Source organism: Aulostomus chinensis, chromosome 7 (genome assembly GCF_037954235.1).
Source record: "Aulostomus chinensis isolate RoL2024-O1b breed Wild chromosome 7, RoL_Achi_v1.0, whole genome shotgun sequence".
Classification (NCBI taxonomy): domain Eukaryota; kingdom Metazoa; phylum Chordata; class Actinopteri; order Syngnathiformes; family Aulostomidae; genus Aulostomus; species Aulostomus chinensis.
This window is the reverse complement of record NC_141326.1, coordinates 23,203,421-23,215,498: the sequence shown is the minus strand read 5'-3', so window position 1 is coordinate 23,215,498 and position 12,078 is coordinate 23,203,421. Positions and strand designations below refer to the sequence as shown.

General features: G+C 41.9%; 1 protein-coding gene across 1 annotated transcript; it reads right to left on the bottom strand.

The window, feature by feature from the left end:
- Positions 1-9,959: 9,959 nt before the first annotated feature.
- Positions 9,960-10,877, bottom strand: LOC147259140 (galanin receptor 2a). Its single transcript, XM_086207853.1, has one exon. It carries the CDS (start codon positions 10,875-10,877, stop codon positions 9,960-9,962), a length of 918 nt encoding a protein of 305 aa, XP_086063979.1.
- Positions 10,878-12,078: the final 1,201 nt, after the last annotated feature.

Here is a 12,078-nt window from a genome sequence, read left to right as displayed (position 1 = left end):
GAGTGAATGAGAGGGAGGAGAGTGGAATTCTGGCGATACTCTGAGAGGAGTAATGGTGGCAAAGGTGGATGAGTCAAAATACTCCAGGGTCAACTGTTCTAACAGGAAGGGTGGAAGAGAGGTGAAGGAGAAAATGCCGTCAGGGTGGAGACGACTGTCAGGAGTGATTTGTGACGGAAGGGCTTAAGATGAGCATAGAAGAGGGACAGCTCGAGTTTGGACGGAGACGGTTTGGACGTCTGGATGCGTGTGTGAAGATGTTGGTGATGTCAGGAGGAGGATGTTGAAGATGGAGTTTCTAGGAAAAGAGGAAGGCCAAAAAGATAAAGGTTTATGGTTGGGGTGAAACAGGAGATGAAGGCAGAAGATGAAACAGAAGAGGATGCAGAGGAGAGAGGTGTCATGGTTGGAAAAGTTAATTTTCAAACTAAAAAAAAAACAAAACTGCTTTCCACCATTGAAGCGTTGAAGAAGAAGAATTAGTTTCCTCAAATATTTATCAAAATGTGTTTCAGTTGAAATATTTTAAAGGCTCGTCATGGTCAAAATTGATAAATGCAATTCGTTTGGAAAAATGAACCACAAAATTGTAAAATGTGATTATTTCAATCAATTTTTAATGTACTAACATCCCTAATTGTCCTGCTCATTTCACACATTTCTGTGAGACTGCTATTTCAAAAACATCTGGTAATTATATCAGTCCATCCTAAACACGTTTTAACGAGAGGGTACTACGAGACGGTGTACCTCTGCCCGAAAAAACCCCAAAACAAAACATTTTTTTCACTATGCTAACCAAATCCTGTCCAGTATTGCTGCAACCCTCTACCAAGTTTGGGGCAAAGTTTGTCTCTTAATTGATGATCTAAACATACTTCTCAGTGCTGTCTGGAGAATGAACCGTGTAATGGTGATGGTGTCGAAGAAACAGCTGTGTGGCGTTCACGCTTTCATTACTTAGCATCCGTAACTTTAATTGCTGCAGTATATCTATAGCTCAGAGAGCTTGTTCCTCCGCCAAGCTCACATCAAGTCTTCAGAGCTGGTTCTGGATCAATTCCAAAATGTCTTCCTCAACCTAAAACTTCTAGCATCCCACCAAATTTCAGCAAAATCCATCCGCACTATTTTCCTGTGAACAGACAGCAGACACCAGGCAATCCATCAGTCCAGCCTCACTAACCCCTACAGGCCTGTGGGCCCGCCAGTGCCTGCTGTCCCTCTGTAGGCATGTGATGATGGCTATGCTAACTCAATAATACAGTGACAACAATATATAAATCTGAAGTATATGTCAACCGTAACTCACGAGCCCTTGTATCCGGGCGGAGACATGAGCAAAGGCTGCAGCTGCGTCTAATTAATAGTGTGAAAGTTTTTACCTAGTAGAGCCTGAGATGTGTTTATGCTATTCCTCTTACCCACCCTTCCAGTTAGCTGAACACCCTCCTCACACCGAGGTGTCCGAATCCAGGATTTCCACTCCAGAAAGCGGATACCCCCGAGGAGCCCCTTGCCAGTTCCTGGGTTTTGATAGCCACCATTTTTAGCCCGCTGTCATCTGTGGTTGATGTTCATGTTTTGCTGATAGGTAATGAGGCGAGAGATGAAACAGGATCGCTCAAATCTGAAGGGCAGGGTTCCTTGGAATTATCTCTGTATGCCGCCTGCCGCACTCCTACCTCAGATTATCATGACACTCCTTAATCAAGCCTTTCCCTTTTTTAGTAGAAGGTCATCCAAAATCCGGGGGGGGGGGGGGGGGGGGGTAACCGCAGGAGGATCAGGTGGATCAGTTCACATGACAACCACACATGGGTGTTAGGATGAGTTGTGAGCGAGCTTAATTTCCCACATGTGCTCAGATGCAACAGAATGACATTTATCGATACACCGGCACTGAGGCGTCCACAAAAACCTGAAATAATGAGCTGATCAGCTGATGAGTCTACCAGCAAACGTTATCTGGCAGCTCATTCTCAGGCAAAAATATATCCTCACCTTCTTAAAATAATTACCTAAGTCATCTTTTGACTTTTGACTTTCTTTTGCCAATAACAACTCCTTATGATGTTTTGTCTCCAGGTTTTTGTGGGGTTTTTTTTCTGTAAAATGACTTAGACGATTATTTTAAGAAGGCTTTTTTAATTATTATTTATTTTGTTATATTTCATACCATTGTTAATGTCACAGGAATTAGAAAACCATACATGAAAAGACACAATAACAATACGTGATTTCATGAACCAAAGGTGATGAATCTGAAACATGATACTGATCTTCCTGGCCTATTTTCTTTTACTACTATGATTTTAAAAAGTAAAAGCCTCTGGGTTGTTTTTTTTTACCTCAAACAGAAAAATAACTCAACAAGAACACGTAGCATTTCATTTCAAACTAGAATTACCAGCTCGGTCTCTGCCAACCAATCCAGCTTCAGTTTAATGTTGTGTTTCCCAAAATTATTATGTACTGGATGCAATGCAGACTTTCTATAGAAGTAATCAAAAAGAACAAATACTGCATTGCAGTTGTACGCCTCTGTGGTGTCACAGTGACCTTGAACTTTGACCACTAAAATTTGTTTCTACTCAAGTTTGAGTGCCATTCGATGCACGTGGCAAATTTGAAGAAATTCTCTCAAGGCGTTGCTGAAATATCGTGTTAACGAGAACGAGACGGACGGACAGACAGACCTGAAAACACACCGCCTCCGGCCCTCAGCTGTCATCAGCACGAAGGCATGAAAACAAACAATATCTCAGCTCGGCTACGGGGGATTATTGAGTAGCATTTCCCCCTTCTAAGATTTTAATATCAAAAGAGAGATTCTGGAGTTGGATTTGACAGCTTTCCATGCTCTGCTGTTCAACCTGACAGGTTTCTTTTCTTGGCGACTCTCAGCCAAATCATCATAACATTCTGCCTGTACAAATAATTTTAAAAATCATCTGAAGTAAGTGCAGGCTTTCCTTCTTCAGATTATTTTCTTTATAGGTAGAACTGTATTTACACTGGCGCTGACAAAGCCTCGCCTGTGCAGAGGCTCGGAGGTTTACTCTGTGTTAACTCAACCGTTTTTGGAACCTCACCTGCTCCTGTATTTTACTGTGAGCTCTGCAGCTCAGACAGACTGCTGAACCGGGATTTTGGGGTCTGATGATGACCATTTGGACTGAGTCTGATAGAATCTCACAATACATAAACTCTCCAGTAATCTTCTCATTTGCTGCTTCAGGATGTGGGCTACTTTTCCTGTAATTGAGATTGAGATGTGTTTATGTTTGCTTAGTCACTGCTATATTGCTGTTATGTATCTAAACTTGAATTTAAATATGAGCGTATATTGCAGAGAACAAAGGACTTCATGTTGCCAGGGGTTAAAGCAATACTGAAAAAGTTTTTTTTAGCCTTTCAAGTACTCACAAATTGATCACACAAGTTAGTTTTTCCCTCCTGCATCACTTCCGTGTGACTCAAGAATGGAGAAAGAGCCGGCAGTGTATTTGTAGCTTGGAGCGAATGGTGACAGATGACTAACAACAACAAAAATGCCCCAAAATGTCAGTTTACAAACTCTCAAGTGCATCATTGAGCATAATCTTCGTCTTCTTCATCCAGCTAGGTGCTCTGTACTCCGCAATGACTTCGATTTTAGCTGAAAACAAATAAACAAACAGTGACTCATTCAGCACCACCAGAGTTTTATAGTGTATTTTTCACTTTTCAAAGCTTTTGTGGGTTGCTGAGATTACTAAACAAACCGGCAGTTTTTGGCCATTATTGCTGTTGTTACTCTCCGTTAGCTTCAAGCTAAATATGTGTTGCTGGCTCGTTCTGCTTGCTGGAGTCACAGTGAACTGACGCCAGAGGGGGGAACATCTTTGTGAGTACAAGACACCAATTTGCGAGTACTTGAAATGCAAACTTTTGCTTTAACTCCTTGATGGACAGTTCATCAGTTGATCAGGTCCTGGTGGGTCCTGTTATTATCATCATCATCATCATCATCATCATCATCATCATCATCATCACACACATATCACATCCACAAACTACTGACACACAACAATAAATGCAGTTTAGTCATCAAACAAAGAAATATGAACATTTGGACTGATCATAATTGATCATTTGATACTTCATTTACACAATCCCATGACAATCCCCTTTTTACAGCTATTGTGAGTACAACTCAGTAAATATTCACGTAGGCCTGTATACCAAATTCAAATGAAGGATGTATCCTTCTGTTTGTATGTGAATGTCTGCATGGATGCTATATTTTCAGGTTTCACCAGAGCTGTAACTGAACCCAGCTCAAAGAGCCACCGTCTGCTGTGGAACCTCAGAGACTCCTATAAATAAACGGGCAACGCTCCTTCAACACTTGCCTACATGGCACATGGAATGATTAGCTCATGGCAGGAGCCCTCTGATCTTACAGTGTGTAGCCACAAATATTTTCTGTCAGCTACGTGCATAGCTTAACTCTCGGAGTGTGTCAAGAATTTGGTCTCTTAGGAATTCACGTAATTCGGCTCGCTTATATTGAACACTGGGAAGTTGTCTGTGAATGTTTAAATGCTTGTTTAATTATGTTTCATACTGGTGTTCAACACTCGCTCAAGGTTATCTTACTCTCAGTTATAATATTTGGTTACATTTTACCATGTGATTTATTTTCAGTGCCTAAAATTGTAATAATTTAGTTCTTTTTTTTTTTATTACCAAGTTTCACTGGACCCATTGGTTTGGCTCTGTGTTTGTCGTCTACTGGATGTGGCGCAAACGTACATATATATACATATATATATATATATATATATATATATATATATATATATATATATTGTTCTTACTAATGAATCCATAATAAAATAATAAATTAGGTCACACTTATGTGTTGACCTTTGGGCTTTTGGATATAAAAAGTCATCTGTTTGTTGTTTTATGCCACAGGACGTTTGTTTGAAAGTCGTTATGGTCTATGACCTTGACCCTTGACAGTGACTGGCTGTTATCTTGACTTATTTCACCACCAAAATCTTTCCAATTCATCCTCGAGACCAAGAGGATACTTGAACCAAATTTTAGTGACATTTCCCCAAGGCGTTGGTCAGTCTGAGCAAACAGCTAACTTGTTTTGAGGGTAACGATGCAACCCAGAATCAGTGACTTACTTTGGAAGGTACAGTGGACAATAGCAGCCCAAGAATAGAAAGGAAGCTTACAAGTTTGTGAACACATCAGTATTCACTAGTTATTTGAAGACCTGTTGAAGTCAACAGGACGACACACACACACACACACACACACACACACACACACACACACACACACAAGCCAAACTCCTTCACAACTGCCACCTCCGCTGTTTGACTTCTTTCCAAACTACTTCGCACACCACAGTAAAAGTCATGTAGAACGATACAACAGATCTGCATAGATAAAATCATGCATTATAAATTATAATGCGTTTTTATTTTTTTTTTATTTTTTACTGAATCTTTTCAGAGGTGGTGATTTATCTTACTGGTCATTTTTCAAGGCTGTAATTTGTGGTGGTGTCAAACTTGTTAACTGTAAAGTCCTGTTGTTGTTGTTTTCCATCACATTTATATGATTAAGGACTGATAAAATATGATGAATGCCTCTCACTGTGTTGTCAGAATCCCTCCATCATTCATATTAGTGAACATACCACTATAAATTAAACATCACGAGTCAACAAGCAATGTCAATATAGAGGATCTGATGCTGCGTTTGAGTCCCAGTCAACATTTTTGCCAGATTTGTTTTTTTAATTCTTCAAGGTATGCCGGATATATCCCATCATGAGTGGGACAATGATGTGAATGAACAACACCCTCACGCACACTGCCTTGAGGCCACGTCTGTCACTGGAGCAGACGCGTTACCATTCGTTTATTTTTGCAGGGGTTTGTACTCTGCTGATCAATAAAGCAGTATAATAGCCGGCTCTACCTGCCGCAGTTCCCCCATCAAATCGGACGGAGGCTGATCTTTCAACTTTTAGCACATCTAGAATTTGACTTATCATTCTGGTGCGTCGTGGCTTCTGACTTTGATATTAGGATGCCATTATAACACAGGGGGGATCCTCATCCTCCCCCTGAGGCCAGGTTTTGTTGTTGTTGTTGTTGTCGTTGTTGTTGTGTTGTGTTGTGTTGTTGTTGTTTTGAGGTTTTGTCCTGACCACTGAACCAGGGTGCCTAGAAAAATTTGGATTGCCGTATTAGCATTGGGATTGTGAGAGCCTCTTCAACTGTGTTGTTTTACACAGGCAGATGGTCAGATTTTCAGTGTTTGGCTGAGGAAAATCAGTGCCATTTATGGGGGATGGTCTGGGTGGTCCCCCCTGTAGAGTTAATAAGCCGAATTGAAATGTTCTCATTCATGACAACGCTCCTCTTGGTGCTGACATTGGCTAAGTGGGTGAGTGACCTCTGTTCATTCAGTATCGCCATCCCGTCTCTGTGATAGAGAAGACGGGGGCACCAGTCCTTCATTCATACCGAAAGTCTTAACGAATTCCTTTTGGTCAAGAGTCCCTCTCCTCAAGGGCTCCCCCACCGCAGGGAATGATGTGGCTCATCATCCCTGCCCCGCGTACACGTCTTACTACGTCTTGTGCACTGCGGACATCAGACCAACTCAGCAGCTGTTTGTGTATTACAGAAGACGTTCTCACTGCTCGCGTGACGCCACCCCACAAGGATACAGTGTGGTGGAGCCTGAGCCCCCCTCTGGGTATATTCCTTTCATCTGTCTCTACCTGCTTGACGTGTCTGACTGACTGACTCATTCAGTCTTAAGAGTGGTAAACAACGAATGATGCAGTCGGGCCTGGCACTGTTCCCGCCTGCCAAACTGGGCGCTTACAAGCCCATCACCCTCTATATATAATCAACACCCCCACGTTTTTCCCAGCAACACAGCTGTGTGGAGGCTGTGTCAGTTCTTGGCCCTTCTTCCAGTCTCTCTGGTTTGGGCTGCTATTATCATGGTGCAGCACCTTGAGTTTGTAAGTAGTTCTGTCTGTAAGTTGCTGGTTGGCCTGGTGTCGCTGTCGGCATAATCCCATTCACTCCCTTATCCCTCTGGTGACAGCTCTTGGAGAGCAACGTCTACAGGATTTAAAATGGTAGTAACATAGTTACATAACTCCAGATGAGTACAGGTGGCGTAGCTTTCTAAGATTCTGGCCCGCTGCACCCCCAGCTTTGAGGAAAATGCTGTTAGTGGGTGTAGAACTCTGGCAGGGGTCTGGTAGTTCCATTTTATACTGATGCAAACCGAATGGGCCTTTGAAATAAGAAATAAGAGACCTACAATCACAATTGTGCATGCGTCCTATAGTGAAAGCTCTTAGAGGACCTCCTCTATGTTCAAAGAATCTTGGAGTTACGCAACTGCGTAACAAATGTTCTGGTGTGGGCCTCGACCGCGGCGCTGAGGGCGTTACATGAGTGCAACAAGAGTCACACAACAAAACTTGTCCACTTCAAAAAGTCACTCTGTATCCCTCAGTTTTTCTCTGCTCAGATGGTGTCACCGATCAACTCATTCTCACACATGAACACCCCGTACCCTTCCACAACCCCTCCCTCTGCCCTCCTTGCAGTCTTTTGAGCACTTTTCAAAATTATGCAGTGGGTGGATGAGGCTCAAACCATGGGGTGAAAGAAATGTTGAGTATATCCAGGCTGCTACCCAAGCAGATGGGCGGCCATCTGCATATTATCCACAGAAACACTGTGTATAGTGTGCGTCTGTGTGTGTGTGTGTGTGTGTGTGTGTGTGTGTGTGTGTGTGTGTGTGTGTGTGTGTGTGTATCCATCAGGTTGAAGGGCAGGAGCACCTGAGCACATGCTCTTTATTGCTTCACCATATCCAACATGCTGATGGGCTCCAGATGACCAGTCTGTACGAGTCAGGCCAGCTGCCCGAGCTGCATGATAAAGAGAAGGCCAAAAGTCAGAGGGTGAGCTGATAGAGGGAGGGGCAGGCTGTCTCCTATTACTGTAACGGCCGCCAGATCTCAGCCGTGCAGCCTTGTCATTCCCTTTCACAATCCTCTCGCTTTCTATATAACCACCAGGCTTTCTCTATTACTGACAGTATTCTTCACCACGTCAAAAATTCAGTCCTTTATTTGTGTGAAAAATTTAAACTAGATACTCAGGTGTGTTTTAATTATTATCTGGTATGTGCAAAGAAAACTGGCAATGTATGCGTTGGTCCCACAGATGTATCGTCTTGGAGAGAGCTGATCATTTTTAAAGAAAGAGTCATCGCTAAAACATTTCCTGTTTGTAATGTGCCTTCCAATTAACTGGGCTTTTTAATGAATAGCTTCCAGTATAACCGCAGTTTCCTTTCACTGCAAAAAAAAAAAAAAAAAAAAAGATTTGTGTTGCTAGCAACCCCATCGCCTGCCCGCAAACTGGAATGTGGCGTCTGATGTTTTTATTTAGCTGTGTCTGTAAACACAGAGCGTCCATCACACTGTGTTGAGAAAGGCCGTTAGCCGGCCTCACAGAAGGTCTTTTGGGGTTAGCAGTTAGCCTGGCTTCCTCATCCTCATTATCTTGGGCTGTTTTGTAACAAGTGTTGACATTTGACAGTATTTATTTTGGAAAATATTCTATTCTAATGCTTCTGTTTTATTTATTTTTTTATATTTAGCTTCACAAGATGATTCACCATCACCGTCTCCTTGATTTATACGAAGAAAATAAAGATAAGTGAATTTAATTGATTCTTCCAATGATTCCACTTGATTCCGCCTGACATATTTATATATTGACCAATTTTAGTGGACGTTATCTCAGAGCATTTTACACAAACTGTCCTCTGTTGTATAAAATGGAGACTCTGTGTAGTTTCAGGCAAGAATTACAGATCTGATTTATAGTTCTTGTTATTATTCTGTAGCAAAAGACTGTCAGACCATGGATCAGTAATGGCAGGTCAATATCCCATCAGCAAGTGACATCAGCACCTGATACTGTTACTGGATGTAAGACAAGTAGATCCTAATTTTCTGTCCCGTAGACAATTTTCTGTCGCTATGTTTTGTTGTTCCTTAGCCATAGACAATGGAGGGTGAATATTCTTTCACAAAAATAAAAGTAAATGATGATAATAATAAGGACAATAATTGAGAATTGACAAGTGCTCCTGTCACGTGTGTCAGATTAGTTTAAGCGTCTTGGGCAGTAAATGTAAAAGTGTCTCAGTGACAATGGACAAGACACAAATTAACATTCGCCATCGTAAAAGACACATTAACACAAGAAAAAAAATACAAGGATGTAACATTCCTTGTTGCTGACACTAATCCAGACTCCTTCAGACAAAATGTCACGAGGGCACTCGGAGAGCACATTCCAAAATCTAATCAAGAGTTCGTCAAGTTCAATCATCCTATCAAATTTCATCTAATTGCATCCACGACTTTTTAAGCTGTCCCACTAACAGACACACCACAGGTTTAGCATAGGAAGGATCTCGTGGGATATCTGAGAATAATTCTGATTTATAATTCAAAACTTACCTTGTTTTGATTTTATTTCTCTAGCCATATAATTGCAGTTTTTTTTTTCCTCATCAGACAACATATATTGTAGGATAATCCTACATGAGTGTATGGTTGGTTGTTGGCACATTAGGTTTTTTTTTTTACTTTCATGTAAATTGATAGTTATTTTTTGCCATTAACTTAATGTAATATACTTTGACAGAAAATCAATTTTTCATTATCTCTACGATGATATGTGATTAAAATTTAAAAGTAACTGAAATGGATCACAACTTGTGAAGTTGTTGTTCACCTAAGAAGTCGATTAGTGTAAGCAGTAAACAGCTTTAAAAAAACAACAACAACCCTCCTTGAATTTGACCGAGTCATTACCACATGGATAAACAAGTCAGAAGCTGTCTGTGGCGATGACCTGCGGCTGCACTCTGTTCCTGTTACAGTTGAAGAGCCACGCTGCCCTCTGGTGGCGGTAACGTTTGGACAGCAGCACATAGAGTACTGGGTTGATGCAGGGATGCAGGTACTGCAGCACAGTACAAACAAAATAGAACATCTCCCAAGCCTGTCCCTGGTGATACATGCCCAGGTAGACGCACAGCTCCAGCACGTAACCAGGCAACCAGCACACCGAGAATGTAGCGGCAGCCAAGAACACCATCACAGAGGCGCGGCGGGTGTTCCTGGCACTTGACACAGACATTACAGGACTCTTGTGAAGAAAAAGAGCCAGGCGGACATAGTTGAATGCGATTACCATCATTGGAACAAAGTAGTAAAGTACAAACTGGCTTAGTACTACTTGGTAGTGATGCTCATGAATGGTTGGGAGGCAGAAGGTGAAGTTGGCCAGGCTGGGGCCCAGACTCTCCTTGGTGGCAAACATCCGCAGGGGTAGGCTGATGAAGAAGCTCAGGGCCCAGACCAGGACAAACATGAGGATGACTAGATCCATAGCTGGTGGCTGGTATGGGTTGGTGATGATCATGGCACGGGTCATGGACACAGCACACAGTGAGTAGGTGCTGGCTGCCAGGCTGAAGGCTAACAGGAACTGGTAGACCTTGCAGGAGGTGTCCCCTAGGGGCCAGGAGTGGCTGACAGCAGAGTGTACGGTGAAAGGGATGAGCAGCAGGGTGAGGAAGTCAGCCAGAGTCATGCTGAGTAGGAGAATGTCCAGGCGGTTCTTACGCAACGTGTTGTACTTGGCAAACAAAGTGAAGACTAGAAGGTTGGCGCAGAGCCCGATGCCCAGAATCACGCCACAGGTACAGGCGAAGATCAGCCCGTACGTGTTGGGAACAGCCATATTATCAATGACTTCACATCACCTGTCAAATAACAAACAAGTCATAACATTCTCATCACTTATTTTTCTGGTTCTCTAAATGTTAAGATAAGCAAATATCAGAAAGGCTTGGAATTATCATTAAAACATTTTTGGGGATAAGTGGGTTTTGTGAATTCATAAAGACCAGAAGTGTCCTGAGGTAACTTCTGTTGTGATCTGGCGTTATATAAATCCAGTTTAATTAAACCCCAAGTTATAGAAAATATCACCATAATAGGAGGAAGAAATTTTTCACATAGACAATAAAATACCTGTCCACCAAAGAACTTTTCATAAATTAAGAATAAGAAGCAGTGAGTGGCCAGTTTACTTTCGAGGAAGTCCACTGTTAATAGCGGCAGTCGAAAAACATGAGGCAGTGAGTTAAGTTAAAAATCCATAAATTTAAATGTTTTATTAAGTGCATGACTGCGCCTCCATGGACCTCCCTTATAGTAAACTGGATGCTTATTGTTTCTTATACTTATTTGATTGCTTGCCAACTGATTTTTTTTTTAATTCACCAACACCAGTTTCTTGACCCTCTGCATACTTTTTTTTTTTAACATAATCTTTTTAATGAATGTTAACACAACCCAAAACTCTCAACTGCCGGTATCATAACCCGGAACAGCTGCTTGTCTGAAGTTACGACAGACAGACGTAATGATTATCTGTGCCTTTGACACACTCACCATCGTCGTTCCTCAAAGTAGTATCTTGTGGATCAGGTCTACATGTGAACCATCCTCCATGATATGAACCGGAGTGGGTGTCTGACTGGACTGAAAGAGGGCGAGATGGCCTCTGGTTGTTGAACGTGGATGGAGGATCAGCAAACATCACTTGGGTGGAATTGATTCTGGATGACTGGGTTTAAAGAGAAATGACCTCAGCTACTGAGGCAGCAGGGGTCTAGTTCCGGACCCCTCTGGAACTATAATCAAAGGAACTAGGTGTCCTTCCACTGTTAATGCTAACTTTAGTTTTTAGTAACTTACTGAGGTAATCTTATGTTTTTAAATGTTTGAACCAAAGCCTCATTGAGCTGGTTGGTTTGGTTCTGGCTTCTAAAATTAAAGAGTGTTTTTCTGTCTTATTCTGCAGTAAATTTGGTTTTTCATTTGCTGAGCAAAAAAGAATTTTGATCCGTCCTGATGCTATAAAACTTTCGCGTACA